Below are 23,298 nucleotides of genomic sequence, written 5' to 3' on the forward strand. Positions count from 1 at the left end.
ATCTTTATTGAGGTATAATTGCTTTACAATGGTGTGTTAGTTTCTGCTATATAACAAAGTGAATCAGTTATACATATTTACTTCTTGAAGAAAATTTCTATTTGGTTCACTAAAAGCTTCTTCATCACATCTTCTCCCACCTCTGCACCATTCAGTACTGTTAAGCATAGCCTTCACCACACAGCCCTGGTCTCTGTAGCCCTACCAAGTTCTGCTAGGCCTCAGGTTTCTCTCCATTTCTCTGAGAGCTATAGCTCTGTCTTCATTCATTAACGCAACAAATATCTGTTGAAAACCTACCATGTGCCAGATACAGTCTAGGTACTGGGGATACGACAGTGAGCCGGAAAGACAAAGTCCTTTTTCTGTTAGCTCACAAGCACTTTGCTGTAGCTTTTAGCCGAGTCGATCATTCAATGGCTGATTCCCTACATCTGCTGATGCCCACTATTGGACACTATTAGTGAATCTATAGAACCATCTTGACATCTTGCCTATCCTGTTTTCCAACTCCACCAATAAGATCCAGTTGTATCAAGGTGATATTTAGATTGTGGGAGTGGCTGAGATTGTCCACAGAGGTGGGGTTAGAGGAAAGAGGGCTGGGAAAGGAACATCAGAAAAACCCATATTTTGCGAGCAAGTGTGGAAGAAGAACTAAAGAATGATTCCGAAATTTATATCTCTAATTGAGATGATCTCCTGAACTTTGACTTATATATATCCAGTATATCCAATATGTCTCTTGATATCCACATGGATGTGTAATAAACATCTTAGACTTAACACATCAAAACTAAACTTACACTCAACCTTGCACCCTAACCTGATACTCCTGCCGTTTTCCGCATGATACAGTTAATGGCAGCTCCACTGTCCCAGTAGTTCATGCCAAAATTCTTAGTGTTATCCTTGAATCCTCTCTCTACCAACCCACACGCAAGTGGCCACCAAATCCTATGGGCTCTACCTTGAGAATGTATTCAGAACTTAAACCCCCCTCCACTCTGATCCAAACCATCATCTCCAGCTTGGATAGTTCTGAATATGGGTATAGTAACAGTGCTTTCCTAATAGGGTTGCTGTGGTGACCATACAAGCTACCACAAGTAAAGAATTTAGAATGGGTCCTGGCACATAATAAATCAGTAGTAGCCCAATGCCACTTATAGTCAAAGCATGAATATTTCAAAGGCTTTATCTTCTATAAAATTATTCTCAGTTTCTGCTTTCTACATTGCTTTCTCCTCTTCACAAATTCAGTTACACTCATGCCTTATACTATGTATTTTGTCTATATTATGTCTCTTTTACTTTTATTACTTTCTAACTTGTTTGTGTAACTCTGACATGTGTATTCAATTAATGTTACAAATTACCAGAGCCCAGGGATCACATCTTCTATTTCTCTTTTAGAGAGTTAAACACAGTATTCGAGGCTCAATACATATGTGTTAATTTGAAGTGAAAAGTTGAGTTGAAGCTCTGAATCTTAACTTGTTTATGAAAATCAATTTGAATGGAACCACTGAACCTTTAAGGTTTGTTACATTGTTCTTGAAGTGTTGCAGACATGCATTCGGGCCTGAACAGATGTTGTGCGTGCTTCAGTCATCTCCCTGTTTATTCTATTTTACTTTTACTGGTTATTTAGCTGTTAGAGTAAATAGTGGAATAACAGTCCATATGTATTTCCTGGCCAAGTTTCTCCATGGTTACCTCACAGTACCTCAGATACCTAACAACAGACAAAGTCCTTCATTTAGAATTATGCCTAGTTCCCCAGATGTCACAGAGCACCAATGAGAACAAAAAGAAACCTGCAAAACCTGCACTTCACTGTTCCAACTGTTCCCCAAAGACAACAATCCTAGCCATCAGCACCAACTAAAGGAAAAATGATTTCATAAATCCTTCTGTGATAGGCACATTTTGCATTATGTTGTGCACATTGTCAAAATCATTTTACAAAAAAATCTTGATAGAAAAATCGGCTCTTGCACATAGCAAAGGAGAATTGTGTAGAAGCAAATGCTTTTCTCATCATTCAAAATTAGATATACGGTATTCTATGTTTCCAACTATTTTAGAACCAGGACATGCTTTTAAGTCTTGTGTAACTGAGCAAAGGAGGGGCAGATAGATTTTATGAAGAAAAATTCTACGGCAATACAGTAATCCAGGGAGACCTGAAAAACTGATTACCACTGAGGAATGGGATTGAAAAATGTGGACAGGATGCTTTTCTTTCTTCTTTTCACTTTATACTATTTTATCCTATTTAAATATACAATCATGAGCATCTTATTATTCTGATAAAGAATGGAAAATCTAGCATGTGTGATCAAGCAAGTTTACAGATAACTACTATACACAACTGAATGTAATTAAGTCTGTACAAATTAATACAAATGACAGTACACTATTTTGGGAAAAAAAGGAAACATATTTGGTAATATTTTGCCCATTTTATAAATGATTAACGCTGTTTACACTGGGAGAACATGCTTTCTATCACAGCGTTTTACATTTGGGATAGAAAAGCAAAACCACTGTTTCATGTAATTGTTCTGAACCTAAACGCACAAATTTAAGAAAACCAACAAACGACAAAACAAAACATGTTAACAACATGTTTTGTTAGGATAGGGATCTTAACACTCTTCCTCCTTTCTTTATCTTTTTGGAAAGCCCAGAGATTTTCCTAATGGTGAGAACATCCTTTTGCCTCAGGTTTGGAAAACTCAATTTGGAAATTTGTAGTGGTTGGTATTCATTAATTAAAGTGATTTACAATACATAGTTCTTGATTTTTTCCTTGACTGTTTAATTACATGCATTAGGATTCAGAAACAAGCAGACGGGTAAAAGTCATTGTATTAGATTGAACTATATGCAATTGCCAATGTTTGAACATTTTGACCCACATAATGCCAATTCATAAGATTCAACTGAATGTTATTAAAGTATCAACATGCTCATGACTACCATTTTAAGCAAGAAAATTGATACAGATCAGCTTTTTTAAATGGCAAAAGAAAAACAACAAAATAAATAACAAAAATAAGTCTCATAATTCCAAGGGAAAAAAAAACACTATTGATTAAAATATCCTTCACTTAGAGCTTCAATGCTTTTAAATAGTTTAAGTCATGGTTCTGAACTCAGAACAAAGGATTCTAAATTACTGACATAGAATTAGGAAAAAAAAATGAATTCAACATATTTCAATGAAAAATAAAACTCCACATAAAACAATAATGACAACAACAAACTAAAAAATAGCATCCTATTCTTGGTAAAAGCCATGGAACATGGAAACATGGAACAATTTAGAGCCTGCATCCTCAAGAGAAATACTAAAAAATGAGCTATTCATTTGGTACCTAAAATTAATAGAAGAATGAAAAATTTTACCCCTGAATAAGTAATACTTAGCTTTGGAAATACAGTAAATATGACTGAAAGTAAGTAAGATTCTCTAACCAAAGTTTTTGTCAAAAGCAAATGTTTTTTGGCCTATGTGCATTCTCTTCTTTTACTTTTTTTTTAACTTTAAACTTTTTTTTTTAACCTTTAGGCTACTTGCCAAATCTGGAAATAACTTTATGTATATTTTATGCTATTATTAACATTTTACTTAAAGTTTTTTTTACATTTAAGTATGCAATTTTATGTTTCACCACATTTTTTAAAATTTATTTATTTATTTTTGGCTGTGTTGGGTCTTTGTTGGTGCGCGTGGGCTTCTCATTGCAGTGGCTTCTCTTGTTGCGGAGCACGGGCTCTAGGCACGCGGGCTTCAGTAGTTATGGCATGTGAGCTCAGTAGTTGTGGCTCGCGGGCTCTAGAGCGCAGGGTCAGTAGTTGTGGCACACGGGCTTAGTTGCTCCGCAGCATGTGGGATCTTCCTGGACCAGGGCTCAAACCCATGTCCCCTACATTGGCAGGCAGATTCTTAACCACTGTGCCACCAGGGAAGCCCTCACCACATTCTTAAAGGCAATTTGTTCGCAGGATTATTTACATGGAAATTTAATTTACAATAATTTTTAAGACTTTGGATATATGATGAAGTAATACGGGTTTTGCAAAATTGGAAATTTATATAATTATACATTTTTTACAAGAATTTTTCTAGATAATCCTACATGATTTCACTTTATCCTCACAATATTACTGCTGAGTAGGCTGGGACAGGTATTATCATTGATCTAATTTCAAAGTTAAAAACACTGAGACATAGAAATTTTATGTGACTTGCCCAGGACACAACTATTAAGAGTCAGATTTGGTGTCTAAATTTAAGACTTTCATGTTCAAATCCAGTGCCTTGCCAACCACTCTAGCCTATTTTTTGCCATAACCATATAATGCAAGCCAAGTGATTGGGAAAAATATTACTAATATTTTAATTATTTGTGGGTTTCTTGCCACACACTTCCATAAATGATTGGTTTAAAATTCAGTGTTAAAAAAAAAAAAAAAAAATTCAGTGTTTACAAACCTAGAGCAAATTTCTCCATGCTGGTATATATGCTTAGTTTGTTAGAATTCATACATATGGATGATTTAATTCAATGAGTTTGGATATAATGTAAAAGAGACTAATTTTGTTTCCTTTTTAAATTAAAAAAATCAGTTTTTATTCTTGGAGCTACTAGATTAGCATTGTTCTGTCCTCTTCAATCGCAGACTTCATACCTGGATTTACCAGACTGTCATCCATTCATTCAACAGATGTCCACTGAGCGCCTATTTGTGGTAGGTACCGTCCTAGGAGTTGGAGATATAGTGGTGAACAACACAAACAAGATATTTTTTTCTTCCTAGTGGTTATGTGTATGATGGATGTTGGTCACCAGAGGGAAAAAGTCAAAAGGAGTATGTGGCTCATTTGCAAACCACTGCAAACGGTAAAAATTGTATCTTTTGCTGTTGCTGACTCAGTATCACCATCTTAATAAATGTAGCTCTGCAGTTAAATGGATACACATACACTTAAATGCACGTATATGTGTTTTAAGAGTTATAAAATCCTTCATGATTGCTTTCACATTTTAAGAAGGCGGAAATAATAGCTTTAGGCAGTTTTAGTTAACAAAAATGCCTTGAGACCCTTTGTAACTTGGCTAACAGAGGAGCACACAACTTTCATTTCTGAGGAAAAAAGGATTAGAGAAACCCATTAGTAGCTGTTGTGACAGCAGCCATTGGGGAGTAGATCTATCTCAAACCTGAGAAAGAGAAATTGGAGCACCAAAGACTCAAACTCCAGTTCATTTTCTCTCTCTGGAATTTGTCTTTATCTGACAGATGAAGGCAACATCCTATATAAATCTAATTCTTATCCACTTTATGCCTCATCTAGTTACCAGGCACTACATTAATGACACATCAAGTTGGGAAGGGTGTTCAATCAAAAGGCATTAAAGTACTTATTAATTATTTTTTTCTGAGCTTCTAAAGAAAATTTTTTAAAGTTATATTTAGTGGCTCTATGGTAAGGTGTCCTTTCGATTTTTTTTCCCCTGCATTGTTTATGGCCACATGTCAAAATTATTTCCTAAATACAACTATATACTTTGGTGGAAACATTCTCCATAGGATGATGCACTGTCCTTACATAAGTAACCAATCAGAAATTATATATCACAGATCAAAAACAATGACATCATAATTGGTCAAAGAACAGCTTGAATAGTTCATGAATAAAAGGAAAACCTCCACACAACTTAATTGCAACCACAAAATTTCAACCAGCATCATGAATTGTAAGTTTTAACATGGAAGTTTCTGACTTCCAGAATTTATAGGACGCGAATTATCAAAATAGTCTTGCTAGGAGAATGGAAGGAGGCGGAGTGAGTCCTTAAAGTACATTTTAGCAAAGATGGGAGTAAACTGCAGCATGGGGATCGAAGTAGGACAACTGATGGGCCTGATAAAATAATGGCTGGGAGAAAAGAATGAATAATTTCCTATAAAAGAGAGACATGTAGAAAACATAAAGGGAAACTATCAAAGTACATATAAATATGAATTATAATGCAGTAAATATCTATAATATCTTCACTATAAGAGAAGTGAAAATTGAGGTACTATATTAATGATTTAAGTATGATTTCAATTATAGCAAATAGATTAATATTTGTAAAGTACTTCACAAATATAAATAGCAAATCAATCAAGCAAATAAAATAAATAGCAAATCAAATAAATCCCAAATCATAAAAGCAATTGAAAAAAGCAAATATATTTATAGCTGAATAAATGTGCTAGTTGAAAAGCTTAAACATTGTCCAACACCATACGCAAAAATAAACTCAAAATGCATTAAAGACCTAAACATAAGACTAGATGCTACAAAATTCTTAGAGGAAAACATATGCAGAACACTCTTTGGTGTAAATTGCAGCAATATCTTTTTGGATCCACCTCCTAGAGTAATGAAAACTAACAAATTGTAACAAATGGGACCTAATTAAACTTAAAAGCTTTTGCACAGCAAAGGAAACCATAAACAAAACGAAAAGACAATCCACAGAATGGGAGAAAATATTTGCAAACGAAGCGAATGACAAGGGATTAATCTCCAAAATATATAAACAGCTCATGCAGCTCAATATAAAAACAAACAAACAAACAACCCAATCAAAAAAATGGGCAGAAGATCCAAATAGACATTTTTCCAAAGAAGACATACAGATGGCCAAGAAGCACATGAAAAGCTGCTCAACATCACTAATTATTAGAGAAATGCAAATCAAAACCACAATGAGATATCACCTCACACCAGTCAGAATAGCCATCATCAAAAATCTAGAAGCAATAAAAGCTGGAGAAGGTGTGGAGAAAAGGGAACCCTCTTACACTGTTGTTGGGAAGGTAAATTGTTACAACCACTATGGAGAACAGTATGAAGGCTCCTTAAAAAACTAAAAATAGTACTACCATATGATCTAGCAATCCCACTCCAGGGCATATATCTGGAGAAAACCATAATCTGAAAAGATACATGCACCCCAATGTTTATTGCAGCACTATTTAAATAGCTAAAACGTGGAAGCAACCTAAATGTCCATCGAGAGAGGAACAGATAAAGAAGATGTGGTACATATATACAATGGAATATTACTCAGCCATAAAAAAAGAATGAAATAATGCCATTTGCAGCAACATGGATGGACCTAGAGATTATCACACTAAGTGAAGTAAGTCAGACAGAGAAAAGACAAATATCATATGATATCGCTTATATGTAGAAACTAAAAAAATGATACAAATGAACTTATTTACAAAACAGAAACAGACTCACCCGCTTCAAGTCACAGACTTTCACAATTACCAAAGAGGAAAGGTCGGGGGAAGGGATAAATTAGGAGTTTGGGATGAACATATACATGCTACTATATATAAAATAGGTAATCAACAAGGACCTATGGTATAGCATAGGGAACTCTACTCAATATTCTCTAATAACCTGTGTGGGAACAGAACCTGAAAAAGAATGGATATATGTATATGTATAACTGAATCACTTTGCTGTATACCTGAAACTAACACAACATCATAAATCAACTATACTCCAATATAAAATAAAAATTAAATTAAAATTTAAAAAGAAAAACTTGATTTTTCTCAGAGAAATCATGAAATGATTACATTATTCCAAATGTTATAGTCCAAAATATCAGTTCTTACAATGTGGTAACATATTAATAAAACTCATATTTTTCCATGCACCAAACTATTTGATTATAAAGTTTAAGTAGAATTCAAAAAGCATTTGTAAACAAATTTTGCCTTGCTACTTTATATGCTCCATGATTATTTAATTTAGAATAATTACAATATTCTTTTGTTGGAATAGTATTAAACTGGTGAAAAATCTAACCCTTTATCTAGCATGGCCCTGTATTACAATGTACACAGAAACATTAATTATTTTATTTACCTTCAGATATTTTGTTCAGATTTGTCTATACAGTACCTTCTATTATCTAACTTTCCTAATACCAGAATAGAAAACCAGTCAGCTTGCTCACGGCATTAGTTTTGTCTTCATTCAAGTGACTGACATTATTAAATTTGTGCTTAAATGTGATGAAATAGATTCCAAAGGAGAAAGATTTTGACCAGAGTGATAAGATCTCCGTCGCCAGCACTTTTGCCCGTGCTTCACAGCAAGAGTGGAGTACCGAAGGCAAAGTTATCAATGAGAAGAAAGAAATCTTACATTTCTCAAGTGATCTTTCTACCAAGTTCACAGGACACCTAAATTCTCCTGAGCCCCAAATCTGCTGAGAATGGGCTTTTATATACCCATGGCTCAAGTTTCTGGTGAACACAGAAATAAATCTTCTATCTTCTCTCTGAAAACATTTCCAAAATCTGAAAATCTCTCCTTACCACCCTAGCCCAAGCCACTGGCATCCGTTCTTCAACTGTCCTCCTTGTTTTTACCCTTGATCCCCTACAGTTCTACTCTCAGTGGGGCAGCCAGTGTGATCTTTTTAAAGCATAAATCCGATCACATCAGTCATCTTCTCAAAAACCTACAACGGCTCCTATCTCGCTCAGAATGAATGGTAGTCTTTATGACGGTCCACCATTTGTTTGCTTATATTCTGTCTCCCTCTGCTTTAACAAAAGCTGTATGAGGGCGGAGTCCATCGGTTTTGTTTACTGCTTTTTAAGCACTTAGAGCAATGCCTGGTATATAGGAAGTGCTTAATAAAGATGTTTGAATGAATGAATCCTCCCTCACTCCTTACATTATTGCCTTGTCCTAATAATTCCTTTTAGGTCTCAAAGGTCCTGCATAAAAGCTGAACCAGTCAAAGAAGACTGAACGACTTTTGCTTTATGATCTTTGGCTTTTTCAGCTACAACAAGCTCTCCCCAGTGCTGCTGAGGTTGAACAAAGGCTGCCTTTACTTCTTGATCTTATCTAAGCTCTACATTGGGCCCAACCGTCCTGTCAACATCTGTGAGTTTTCTCCATTTGTCTACACTTCTTGTCACCCACCCTGGCTACTAAAGACACAAAACATTTTATCCACCTCAACCAGAGCATCTTTAATATCATCAGTTTAGAATCTTTAATATCATCAGTTTAGATGAGACAACTGAAATGATGCATGTCTGACTTCTTTCTTTTCTTCCCTTTCTTTTCCTCTTCCTGCCTTCCTTTTCTCCTTCTCTATTTCCTTTCCTCCTTTCTCCCTCCCTCCCTCCCTTTTTCTCTTGCTGAAGTACAGTTGATTTACAATATTATAATAGTTTCAGATGTATAACATAGTGATTCAATATTTTTATAGAATATATTTCATTTAAAGTTATTATAAAATATTGGCTATATTTCCTGTACTGTACAATATATCCTTGTAGCTTATTTATATCTAGTAGTTTGTACCCTTTAATCCCCTACCCCTATCCTGTCCCTCCCCCCTTCCCTCTCCTCACTGGTAACCACTCACTAGTTTGTTCTCTATATCTGTGAGTCTGCTTCTGTTTTGTTACATTCATTTGTCTTGTTTTTTAGATTCCACATATAAGCAATAACATACAATATTTTTCTTTATCTGTGTGACTAATTTCACTAAGGATAATGCCAACAAGCACATGAAAGTTGCTTGCTTCCTTTTATGGAATCTTTTCGAACTGGCATAGATTCAGTGAGAATTAGAACTCAGGCCATGTTTTCCTATGAACTGGCCATGCCAGTCCTCGGTATTCTACCATGTTTCACCCAAATTCACCCTTGCTATGCTCAACATAGTACCCTTGAAACCACTGCATGAAAGGTGGTACAGTATAGGGGTTAACAGCTCAGAGATTAAATCTACTTGGCTTGGGTGCAAATCCTTGCTCAACCGATACGAGCTGTGTCAACTCTGTCAAGTTATTTTACTTAATATTTCTTCAGTTTCTTCATCTATAAAATGGGGATAATAATTTTAGATATTTCATAGAGTTACGGGGAGGATCAATTAGTTAATACAAGTTATCGAGTACCTAAGCCCTATATACAAATTGATCCTCATTATTGCAAAAGATAAAGCATAGTTGTCATCCTTATTCTAACCCATGCTCTTATTTTTGTCCTAATAATTCACCTTTATCCATGCCAATCCCTGAGCAACTAAGGCCTAATTAAGCAACTAATTGATAATATTGGCTTTGATATAAGGATAAATATTACTTTTGTGTGTATTTCTCATTCATCGCTAGGTATGCCTTAGCTAATGCATTAACTATTAAATGCAAATTTACAATGTAAATAGGTGTTTATCTGGTTAGTTCTTGTCAAAATGATTAGGTAGCTTTTGAATTCAATACATCTATGGAAATCATATGTGCTATATTATTTATATTTTGTTCAGAAAGTAATTATTTTAACTTATTGCACATTATTTGTGTTTTATTATACTTAAAAATATGTATGTTAAACCACAGCAATACCTACTACAGTTCTGTAATTTGATTCATGCAAATCTGTCAGGGATAAAACCAACCACAAATTAATTTCAAACCTTCTCAACCAGAAGCTGTACAGTTTATGCACTGCTTTTCTATTTTTACTACTAGATAATGACAATGATGAATGCCTTTAAGAGAAAGTACATATTCATTGAAAAGACTGAGATCAAAACTATCTCCCTTCAAAAAGCTCATAGAGGTAGGAAGCCCATTTGCTTGCTGCAGGAGATATGCTGGGAGTGAGATGGAATTATGCCCCAAACTCCATCTAATGAGGACTCAATAACCAATTAAATTAAAACTGTGATAATACTTTTTTTTACAAACCACAGTAATCAATACCATTGTAATTGGTGTCAGCTTTAATATTATTAAATATATCTGAAAGAACAAAATTATTAGCTATGATTGCAGCCAGGGGCCCATCATTCTGAGTGTGCCAGGGTAAGAGGTATGAAGACAAAGATATTCAATTGGCAACTTAATAAGTTTAGGGTTACTGCTCTCCTGACCTGTATGTCCATGAACATGGAAAGGAATGAATATTAGCTCATTAGCAGTGATTTACATATCGAATGACAATGATGAACTTACAAACTGTGCTGTCATGAGAAATTAGTTAATGTGAATTATGACAGGCATGCTGGCATGTCTCCTTCATCAATTGATTTTCGTTTCTTCACTGTACCCATGAGTCATTTGACTTTTACTTCAAAGAGAATAAGAAATAGCACCATACCAAAATGATGTAGTTCCAGAGATCCATGCATCCCTTACTCTATTTTAGTGTATAATTTTGTAGCTTATTTGATATGATGTAAGACATTAAACTCAAGTCACTCGAGATATTGCTACTCTGATTTCTAAGACAAATGCCTTTATCTATTTGTATAGTTATGCAAATATGTGATATGGAATGAGATCCCAAGACATTCATTTAGAGTATAAAATACTTTAGCTAATAGGTGCTGCTGAGAGCAAACTTATCTTCTGTCTATAATCTTATGCTATTTGCTTCGGCAAATACCAAGCTCTGGCTATACTATTATCTTTCATTTTGAGTGTGAAATGTATGATCACAAAAATTATCTTGAGACACACATTATTATGCACATTTTCTTGATGCTACATTTATTTATCTTCAGACACTTCCCTCTAAAATTCAAACCCTACTTCTTCATCATGTTTTGTCTTATCAGAATTCATAAACTTATAGTTGGTGATTTGAATAAAAGCTGGATTTGGTTGGAGGCTTTTGCCTGGTGATTTTAAATAAAGTATTTTATTGCTTTCTATTCAATTAGATACCATATGTTGTGGTACTGATACTGACACTAATTTGAAATTGAATGTGAATATTATAAGTGGAAATAGAAAATTAAAACTGTACACAAAAGATATAATTTAAAACCTCATTTAATTTCCCCTTTTATGGGAAAAGAAAGACAAGTAATGTATCAGTTGGGAGTAAACTGTTTGTCTAGCAAAGCTTGTTTTTTGGAGAGTCCTTTCTGCCCTGAATGTATAAGAAACTATTATTTTAGTGCGTTCCTTTGTTTTAGGAAGTCTCTTAACATTAAATATTATAAAATACCTATTCAATTTTATGTTTCTCTTTCTACACTAGATTTCTAAAGCTAACCATCTTGTAAAGTATTTTAAGATTTCCATGTGTTAAGTCAGAATGTCTTCACGGTATACATTTAAGTAAAATGTTCTGGTACAGCAAATGATCAATATGATGACCTTGTAAAATCTGAATGAAAGTGCTTTGCTTTTACCTTCAGAGACTCCTCTTGTTTGAAGAGATCTTCAAAATCTTTAGCACAGAGGTCAGGAGCATTGAGAAGTTGTTCCACTTCTGATAGGGCTTGTGAGACATGAGTAATCTCAGTCAGGTAAGTAGAAGGCACATAAGAAATTTCCAAAGGCATTTCTTCAGTCATCACCATCACTGATTCTTCATGGACAGTGTGCTGGTATAGATATACAAAAGAACAATTCTTTTAGCTTCCTAATATTGAAAAGACCTCTATTGAATTCATATAGATTCCAGATTATAGCTGACAGAGGGCTGGAAAGTGGATCAAAAATGCATGATGATAAGTCTAGTAAAAAGGTTATTTATTATTTACATATCCTCTCTTCCAAAACGTGTTAGAAGCATTTTATAATAAGAGATATACAAACATTAGCACCATAAATATAAGATTGAAAGACCAAGAGCCGTAAGGTCATGAGAGGGGTAGTTTTACCCTAAGAAAAGAATACATTTAACAACTGGATTTAAAAATGTAATTCTAAGCTTTCTGGAAAACTAAGTATGGGGTGGGATGTGAGGGGTCTACATCTATGATATTCATACCAAAAGGAACCTTTCCTATACTTTTTCCCCTAATCTTGACTGAGGTACAAGAGGGACAAAGTGGTTTTGGTTGGTAGCTAGCTTTCTATTAAGCACCTTCTCCTCCAAATTCCTGACATCAGCTGTCTCTTTGGTTTTTTTTTTTAACATCTTTATTGGAGTATGATTGCTTTACAATGGTGTGTTAGTTTCTGCTTTATAACAAAGTGAATCAGCTATACATATACATATATCCCCATATCTCCTCCCTCTTGCCTCTCCCTCCCACCCTCCCTAGTCCACCCCTCTAGGTGGTCACAGAGCACCGAGCTGATCGCCCTGTCAGCTCCTCTCTTTGATGCTAGATTCTTGCTAAGTTAAACTGCTTATTAAGGTACTAGATAAGTAGGACTGAGGATGAAATTTACACTTTAATAAGAGCTCCTGAAAGCCTGAAGATCTAAGGGAGCACCAGCTTCTCCTCCTGCATCTACACTTTCCTATCTGCCATTCAAGTGTTAGGACTGATGGGCATCTGGGGCTCAGAGTCTGTTTGGACTTGGTCAGGAGTGCCTCTTTCCCTATTCCTTATAAGAACAAGGAATAAATACTATTTGGAGTGCAAATTCAGAAAGATAAATGACCTCTGCTCTCTTCTGTCTATACTATAAGCAGCAAAACTCTTGTAATTGAAATTAGTTTTCCAGTAACTTTGTTTTGAATTGATGAACTGCCATCTGCCTGGTGATGGGGTCAGGTGAGGGTTTCAGTGGCAGGGTCTCTTGGGGAGTTCTGATGATAAGCATGCTAACACAGCCATTTATTACTGCACAGCCTTTAAGATGAGACCATCCTCATTTTTGCAGTAATGTAATTAAATGGTGTTTAGGATCCCAGACTGAAGCTACACAAAGATGAGTTAAAATATAAGCTGGTCCATTTATGCTTTCATTTTGGTCATTCAGGTCCATGATTCTTGTACTCACTTCTTAGATAATATAAAAACAAAAGAATTCTAATTTAGATGTCTCATCTACTTATGATACTACAAATTCATAGAATTACACAGATTAACTTATATCACACAATTATACCTTTTAACAAAGTTTCGTTTAGTGTGTATACCTTGACCAAATACATGACACCTATTTCTTCACGATCAATGGAATGGTAATCTACATGTACTTCTAATTTTACATTTAAAATAATATTAGAATTTTGGGCTAGAGTTGGAGGATTTCATTCCTTCTATTCTCTTGATACATAGTATCTAGTCATCACAGATAGGAGAAATGGTGCATACCAGGTGAATAAGGCAAGCTAAGGGATGATCCTGTGAACTTTTATGAGAAATGGAATATTTCAAAATAAGTCTTTGATACCATTGGGAAACTGTCAACTCATTTTCTAGAAAGTTCAGCTTTATAAATTTTGAATATTCTCATTTATTATAAAGTTCTAATAGATACAATAATTTTTAATACAGAAAAATGTATCATAATTTTCATATATTATAATAAGCTGTCAAAAAGTAAACTGAGACACTCAGGTATTTGGAGATCTAGGCTACTATATACCCCTTAAAATATATCAGTCCTTTTGACACAGTCATGCAGGTCTATAATGAATAAACTATATCTACCGAATGCCTTTCAGTTGGGTTTAATAAAAATTTCAGACAGTTATTAAAAAATCAGTGTAATTGGAAGTATCATGTTCATTTTCTCTTCTTTATGCAAAATCCATGCACTCATATTCAGATTTTGCCTTTTCATTTGAATTTCATTAACTCTGCCTTGAATAATTATATCCTTCTGAATGCTGATGTGTACAAATCCTGTCTAACCTTTTGAAAATCGACTTGCTTTTGTTAATGTTCTTTACCACCTTATATCATTAGAGATATTCATGCATCATTAGCATGGAAGTGCTGTAGCCATACTATTTCATTTTATTCCTCTCTGTTCATATTCATTTCTAATGATATATACCCAAAAGAATACACTATCCTCATTTTCTGGGAATGAAACTCAAGAGATGTGGAAAAAAGCCCAAAAGTACCTATTTTTATTAACAAATTGAAAACTCAATTGAAATTTAGAAAGGATTATTATGGGACAAAACTATGATTTGTAATACCTACAGTTGAGATGAAAACTGGCTTCAAATTTTTTTTTTTTTTTTTTTTTTGCGTTATGCGGGCCTCTCACTGTTGTGGCCTCTCCCGTTGCGGAGCACAGGCTCCGGACACGCAGGCTTAGCTGCCATGGCTCACGGGCCCAGCCGCTCCGCGACATGTGGGATCTTCCCGGACCGGGGCACAAACCCATGTCCCCTGCATCGGCAGGCGGACTCTCAACCACTGCGCCACCAGGGAAGCCCTGGCTTCAAATTTTGAGCTCTGTAAGTAGGCATAGGCATCACTCATAAAGTTTTTAATAAACTTCTGTTTCTCTAAAACTTCAGTTATCACTTTCTTTTTATTACTTAAAATTTGATTCTTGAAGAGCCACATAACTGCATGAAATAAAAGCAATCCTGTTTTGAAACAAATGAGGCATTATATCTAAGTTTTTAAAACAAAATGTTTTCCTCCATGATTTAAAGGACTTCTCTCTCCTCACTATAAAAGTTTCAAATGAGTTGTGGTTACTGCCTCATTTATGAGTTATGAGGTCAAAATACTCAAGAAGAAAAATGCACTATATGCCATATCATTATGAGATATTCTTTTTTAAAATACCGATGTATCTAACATAAATGTCGTATATAGAAAATAGGTCAACACATTCAAAGTCTAACTAACAAAAATTAGCCAAATACCTGGACAAAAAAGTAATGCAGTGATGGAACAATTTTTTTTTTAATTTCATTAGTGTTAATAAAGACAAAGATATGTCAAATCTTCAAAATAATACAAGATTATTTATCAATAATTTAAAGTGAGCTATCATATGAAAATCTGCTAATTTATATCTTATCTTTCTCCAAAATGGCATTCTTAATTATTACAAATTATTTAAAATAATAATGCAATGGTATATAAATCCCAAATAGGATTACAGGCTTTTATGTGGGTTCTGATGGGTCATAAATAATATGGTAATGGGAAAGACTTAAGTTATCTAAGACAGGTAGCTTTCTCTCCTAGTCTCAAAAGTCTTCAGAGAAAAACATTAAGTTTCCTTCTAATAAGATGGACAGTTAAGCTATTTGTATTTATTTCTCTTTGATCATTTATAGAAATTATAACCTAAAAAGGCAAATCAAATAATCAAATTTGGCAAAAAGAATACTGCATTAATCCATAGACAGAAAAAAGACTCAAATTATATGACATACGATAAACAAGAATATGACACAGCTGAGATAGGAAGGGGTTTAGTCTTTCCTGTTCACAGTTTTGGATACACATAAATGGCATGGCAATACTAGCGTTCTGACAGTACTTGGCTTTGCGTGCTTTTAATTAAGTCACTGTGCAGAATAACCTTAAATAATCAGCCTAATGAGATCACATGAATCGGTTATGATCTTAGATGAAGAAAACAGTGACAAGAGAGCATCTTCTCTCAGGAATTTCCATCCCTCTTCACTGCATCATCTAGAAAACTGCCTATGTGAAGTTATGTAACAAAAAAAAGGGGAGGATCAATCCTAGAATGATCATGAAGTAGTTCATCAACAAACTGTATTAAGCTTATAATTTACCCCTTTGGTTCAAAAAGAATAAAACACAATAAATACATAAAATAATCAGTATAAAATATTGCAGAAAGTCACCCTTTATATTATTTATTTTCTAAAATTAGAATGAATTTTTGGTACCAGACAAGCTGGCAGGGAAGAGATAATCAGGTGGAGCTGGATGTTTAGTCTTTAAGAACAACCTACTTCCAGGAGGCCAGGTATGTGTAGTGTTTTGTATAAAGGGTATGGATGCACCTGTTCAATGATCTGCCTTATGTTGATTCTTCCCTTCCACATCATCCAATTTACTTAATTCCTCAGGGCCAAGCTAAATTACCATCTAGTTAAACTGATAAACTGAATCTTGATAATGTGCTAATGGCTTATAGTGGTTTAAAGTATTATCCTTCACAGGATAACATTTGCATTTTAATATGGATTTTCAATACATTAACATAAAGTAGTAACTTGGTAGAATTCTAGTCACTAAGTATGGCCTGTGAGAGAAACGAAAGGAAAAGCCTTTGATTCCTACCAAGGAAAGCACCAACACATCAGCACCAACATATATGGCCTATCCCATAAGAAGTTACCAGTAAAATAACATGACAATTAAACAGATGAGGTTATATACCCTAGGTACCTTACAATGTAAAATGAATGCAGCAAAGATTCATGCATAGTACCTAGCCTATAATAGGTATTCAAAAAAATTGTTGAATAAATGAAGAAACTATCAACTTAAAAGGATAATTTTTTAAAATAAATATTTGGCTAGAACTCCTGGGATCTACAGCTATAACATAATTTCCATTTTGGAATTCCCAGAATTCAAACACGAATATTTTCTTCATTTCATAATGTAATCTTCATTGGTACAGATTTAAAAGGCATTTCTGATTTAACTATACAACATTTTTTCCAACTTAATGCACACAAGCTAAATGCTGTTACACACATGTGTCTGGCTCTTCAACTGTCTCTCAGATTTTAATGTAACTCATTATATGTGAACAACAAAAAAGCCATTATTTGAAGTACTGTTATACAGATAATTTTAGCAGATATTAATTGTAGCCTCTTTACGGAGGCCCACAATGCTTATTAGCAAATTGAAGTGTCTGAGAAGGCTTGCAGTCAAGAAATTTTTTTATCCTTTCTAACTCTTCCCAAAGCGTCCACATAAAACTTTTAATTTATATATCCAGTATATATTCGTTTAATAGCAAGCTATCCTGATACCAGCTTGGGAATACCCGGCATAGGAATTTTTTCATATGTGCACATGTGAAAATGAACACACATATAATGAATTTGATGTGAAAACAAAATTAACACAAGAAAAAATAAGTATGGAATTACTTTAACTTCTGCAAATATATGTCACCTCATTATATCACTTAATTTCAATTGTCCTGTGGATCTTCCACTTTGAGTAGACTTTGCAGAACAGACTTCCAATAGTATTAATTTCTATGCTACACTCCTCAAGCATCTCAGAAAATCAGGCCGGCATTTATGTCTATATTATTTAATGTGGCAACTAAGTAATTATATCTGAATGTGCATGTGCCATAATCCTGTTTCTGAATGAGGCTTTTTCTTTATTAGAAATGTGATAGTGAAAAAGCCTATAACTGTACTGTTCAATATGGTAGTCCTTGCCCACATGGGACTATTCAAATGTAAATCTAAATTATTTAAAAGGAAATACAAATAAAATTTTAGTTGCTAATAAGATTAAAAATATGACATGGTATTCATTTTTTATAATAGAAAAAGTCAATAATGCAAAAGCTAAAATATTTATGATAAAGTTTAACACTAGCATTACATTTATCAGAGAATATTTGTTGTAGCTTTTCTATCAATAGATTGATAGTTTTCCTCAAGAAGGTGATCTAGACTGGCTAGTAAATCCAACTTAAGATGTCAAACGCTTAAAATTCAGTCAATTTGTCATTATACTACAGCAGATTGATTTTACTGAACTGCTAACATTTTGTTTTCATATACAATAGCCTCAATCTTTACGTAACCTCATCAACTCTGACGAAGTTACTTTATGAAAGCACCTATTACAAAGTATAGGAATTATACATGCATGATTAATCTGTTGAAAGCTATTAATTCATGCATGTATGTATATGTATGCATGTGTGTGTACATACAAACAAAATGGAAATGTTGAGATAGGAAAATCACCTCATACACACATGTTTTCTGTCTCCCTCACTGTTAAGTAGACACAACCTTCAAAATAACAGTGCCTACTAGAATCTAGAAGAATATGTGCATCAAGGACTCAAATAACAGAAAAAGAGGTGTAGGTGGAAAAAGATCATGAACTGGTAGTCTTTGAAAGATAGATGATCTCTGGCACAGTCTGGGATGAAAACTATGGATCTGGTGATTTCCAGATGTGTATATGGGGTAATTTGTAGGAGACAATTGATTTAAGAGGATCTATTGGGCCCGGGAAGGAGTAAGAAGCTGCTGTTTTGCTTCATATAGGCACTACTGGACAGTGGCTGTACTAAATGGCTGAGGACAGCTTTAACCCCCACTTCTTATTCTTGAGATCAAGATGCTTCACCACACATATTTATTCTGGGAGGTTCTGGCTTGTTAAGCCATTCTTCAACAGAAAAAAAAATGCCATTATCTTTGTTACTTCTCAATCATCACTACATAGTATAACCCTCAAACCTGACTTACATTTATGCTAAGAGCTTTCACACCCTTTAATTTAAGCACAAGAAAAAGAACATAGGCCATTTCAGGAGACACAAGGGATTGAAGAAAGGAAACAAAGCTGAGTCTATGCAAGAAATATACTAGAAGAAACAGAGAGAGATTTAATAAAAAACAAAGTGAGAAGCATGAAAAAGATAACATTAAAATACAGAAAGCCTGATGCCTGGTTTTAGAAAATTCAATAGATGATTTGGGGAAAGACAATGGTAATTGCTAAAAAAAAAAAAAAAATGTGGGTTCTAAATGATCAACCAGAGGAAGTATACCACAACACAGAGAAGAATAGAAAGACACTGAAATCATAACTAAAAAGATAAGAGACCTGGAGGATAGAATCAGGACATCTAATACGTAAACAATATAAATATCAGAATGAGAAAAGACAAGAGATGGAAGAGAATAATTAAAATAATTTTAAAACAAAACTCTCCTAAGCTAAAAATATTATTGATTTGCAAAAGTTAAAAATGTTACCCAGGTACCAAGAAGAGCTAAAGAATAAAGACACATTTTAGAAACATATTGAAAAATATCCTAGTGAAAATTCTGAATTCTGAGGAATGGGGTGGGGGTACCTTACAGAGTTTGAGACAAAGAGAAATATATATATATATATTTCTCTTTGTGTGTGTATATATATATAAACTTGGACCACCATATATATGTGTATATATATATATATATGTATATATATATATATATATATATATATATAAATTTGGACCAACAACATACTTCTCACTGGCACAATGGAAGCTCGAAGACAGTGAAATTTAAAAGACAATGGACACTAGAAGACAGTGGTCCACAACCTATATAGGCTATTAACAGAAGAAGAGAGATTCAAGAGCGCTATTATTATTCAAAGAATCCATCATTATGATAGCAAAAGAAAGACCATTTTGAAAATTTAAACATTAAAAGGGTAAACATTCTTATGTAATTTTTTATGAGAAAATTTCTCAAGTATTCCAACAAAATGAAAAATAAAGTATAATAAAGATTTCTAAACAGAAGGAAATAAAGAATACAAAGAAACTGATGAACAATAAACTCTGTGAGGCTTTTCTGTTAAATTTAATACAACAGTGGTAGTTTAAGTGTAATCTGAGTGATAATATGACTTCTTGAACTAGATACTATGAGGAGAAACAACAGTAGTTAGGGACAAAAATTATAGATTATTAGTTTTTAAAGGACTTTATCTTGGCTTGAAAAGAATGAGGAGTTGCTGAACAAATCATGTCGGTGGGGAGAGCAATGTTCTCATTTAATTTTGGTGTAAAATTACAGAGATATAGGGTTAAAATTATTAAAAATAGGAAACTAAGTGCTAGTAAAATAGACATGCAAAGTGCAACTTCAAAAATATCAGCAGTATGAGGAGGGATGCAGTAGTATTCAATAAGGATGGTGAATTACAAAATTATGAACAAAGGACACGAGCAAATAACAACCATAAAATATGATAGAAGGAATTTATACAACTATACAGCTATAAGAGTTATCATAACAATAACGAAGTTGGGTACATTCCCCCACTAAAAGATGAAATACTGTCAGATTGGTTTAAAATACACAATCCATCTATAAGCTGCTCAGGAGAGTCATTAAAAAACAAGGACACAATGGCATATAATGTAATGATAGGTGATGTTACATCATGAAAATAATTTGTAAAAAGTTAGAGTCAAAATAGTAATATCAAATGAAACATAATTCCAGGGCAAATGGGTCCAGATAACCATTGTAATAAGTCACACTTTTTTACAAAAAAAATAAGTCATTAATTGCTATGCCCCAAACATTTGTCTGCATTTTACATAGGGTAAAAATTACTAGAAATAAAAGGAGAATATGATAAAATCACAGCTATAAACGGTAGCTTCCATACAGCTCTTCCAGAATTTTTGGATCAGAAAACCCCAAAATCAAACCAAAACAAGCAAACAAAGAAAAATAAGAATAGAGGTTTTTTTTAAACAATAAACTAAATTTAATCCATGTTTGTACAAAATGTAAAAGAATGTCCTTCTTTTATATTACAGGGACGTCAAAAAAAAAGATCATATATCCATAGAAACTTTAAAAGGATAAAAAATAGAGATTTTACAGATCACCTCTTTTTATAATATAATAATCCAGAAATGTAGAGAAATGATGGAATAAATTTTGGTTTATTTCCTAAGGCTATTAAAAAGGATGCATCAGATATGTACGTATTGACTGGAAAAATGTCTGTGAAAGACTGGTATATTTAAAAATCATACACAGACTGAGGCAATATTTTAAAGAAGAGGCAAAGCATCATCTATCTATCTATCTATCTATGTATAATATCATGGTTAAGAAGCATACAGTATGAAAGATAATGCTAACTTGTAAACATTTCTTATTTCAGAGACAGTGAAATTGGCAGGAGGGAGAAATGAAGAGTACTCATTTTTTTAAATATACTTTTGTATTGATTGAACTGTTAAACTGATATTGTATTGATATTACATTTAAAATAACTATATAAAACTGAACTAGTGTTAAATAGTAGAAGCAAAAAGATAGAGTTTTCAGTGGTAAATAAAATTTTTATGTGACCTGTTTATTAGGAGTCATGGCCCCTTCTAATTGGCTTGACCATCACAGGCTGTTTTCAATTCAATCAAAGCTGTAGAAAAGAATATACTATCAATTGTCTGAACCGTACAGAAGCATAGACCAAGATAAAAAGCTTAAGAAAGCAGGATTAATGCATTTTGAAAGAATTTCACATTATCACCTAAGACAACATTGACGGCCTTCACTGCACACCTAAGTGACTGAAGGGGTCTTGCAATGACTGGCGGCTGATTCTGCACATGAACAGAACTATTTTTAGGTGCTTGAGCTTCCTGAAGGTGAGTGAGGAACCTTAACAGTAAAGGGAAAACTCTGCTCTTATGTAAGATTTTTTGACTGATCTTGAGTTCAATTTCAAATGACTAATTAAAATAAAAATAACTAATGAGAAAAATACTATAGACAAAGCAGATATTTAATAACATTAGAATTATGGCAGACTTTTTTTTTTTTTGCAATTTTGAAATGACTATGTCAATTCTTCCCATGTATTCTAAATTGCTTTTGATAAGGTGAAAAAGTTTCCTATTTCTTTGACCTGATATATGAAACTACCTTTATGTAAATGCCCTGAATCTGAAAAGGCCCTGATAACCCTGAGATATAATAATAATACTATTTACAAAATTATATGACTTAATTCCAAATTACATGAGTTTGACAATTACCCCACATTCTAGTCCCCTTTTTAATATTCACAATTACTTTATATGTCTGTAATAAAAAGTGGGGAGTTACAAAATAGAACTTAAGGAACTTGATCGAAAGATGGAGAGTAACCTATAAAAATTATCATCTTAATGAATTTAGCAGGCATTTTTTTTCAAAGGCAAACATGTATTTTACAAAGAAAATTTATGTATGCAAATATTTATAATATATGCATGTAAGTTTATACGTATATATGGAAACATATATAGTTATATGTATATATGCACATGCACACAGCATAGATAATAGATACAGATATATAAATTAGCTGGCAGCAGTATTTTGTGATTTAGGAAGCTAATATGCCATATGCCATTATGTGTTAAACAATTTCACATTTAGCTGATGAGATATTAATAATTTTAACCTAATTTTATTTGGGAATAAACTGGTAAAATAATCAAATTGTCCAGGCTAAGTATAAATCAAATCAAATAAACAATAATAAACACAAATAATCTCTCTCTCATTCTCTCTCTGTCTCTCTCATTTCTGTTGCCCTGTACTAAGCAGTTTTTCAAGGCCATATGTCCCTATATCCTTCTATACAGGAGCTTTTTTAACTCACTTCCAAGCTGTAGCTATTATATCATATTTCTGTCATTTACTCCTTTTCCTTTTCTTTCTGGCTTCTACTCAGGGCAGAAAAACAAGATAATAAGTTTATTAGAATTATCCCTAAAATCAGTGAGATTAAA

General features: G+C 33.5%; 1 protein-coding gene across 1 annotated transcript in view; it reads right to left on the minus strand.

Annotated features, from left to right (window-relative positions):
* Window positions 1-23,298, minus strand: part of DMD (dystrophin) — a 2,099,690-nt gene that overhangs the window by 1,200,044 nt on the left and 876,348 nt on the right. Inside the window, exon 42 of the mRNA XM_032618871.1 lies at window positions 12,267-12,461. Within this exon, the coding sequence (XP_032474762.1) occupies window positions 12,267-12,461 (195 nt within the window). The remainder of the gene's footprint in view (window positions 1-12,266; window positions 12,462-23,298) is intronic.

Source organism: Phocoena sinus, chromosome X, assembly GCF_008692025.1.
Source record: "Phocoena sinus isolate mPhoSin1 chromosome X, mPhoSin1.pri, whole genome shotgun sequence".
NCBI lineage: Eukaryota > Metazoa > Chordata > Mammalia > Artiodactyla > Phocoenidae > Phocoena > Phocoena sinus.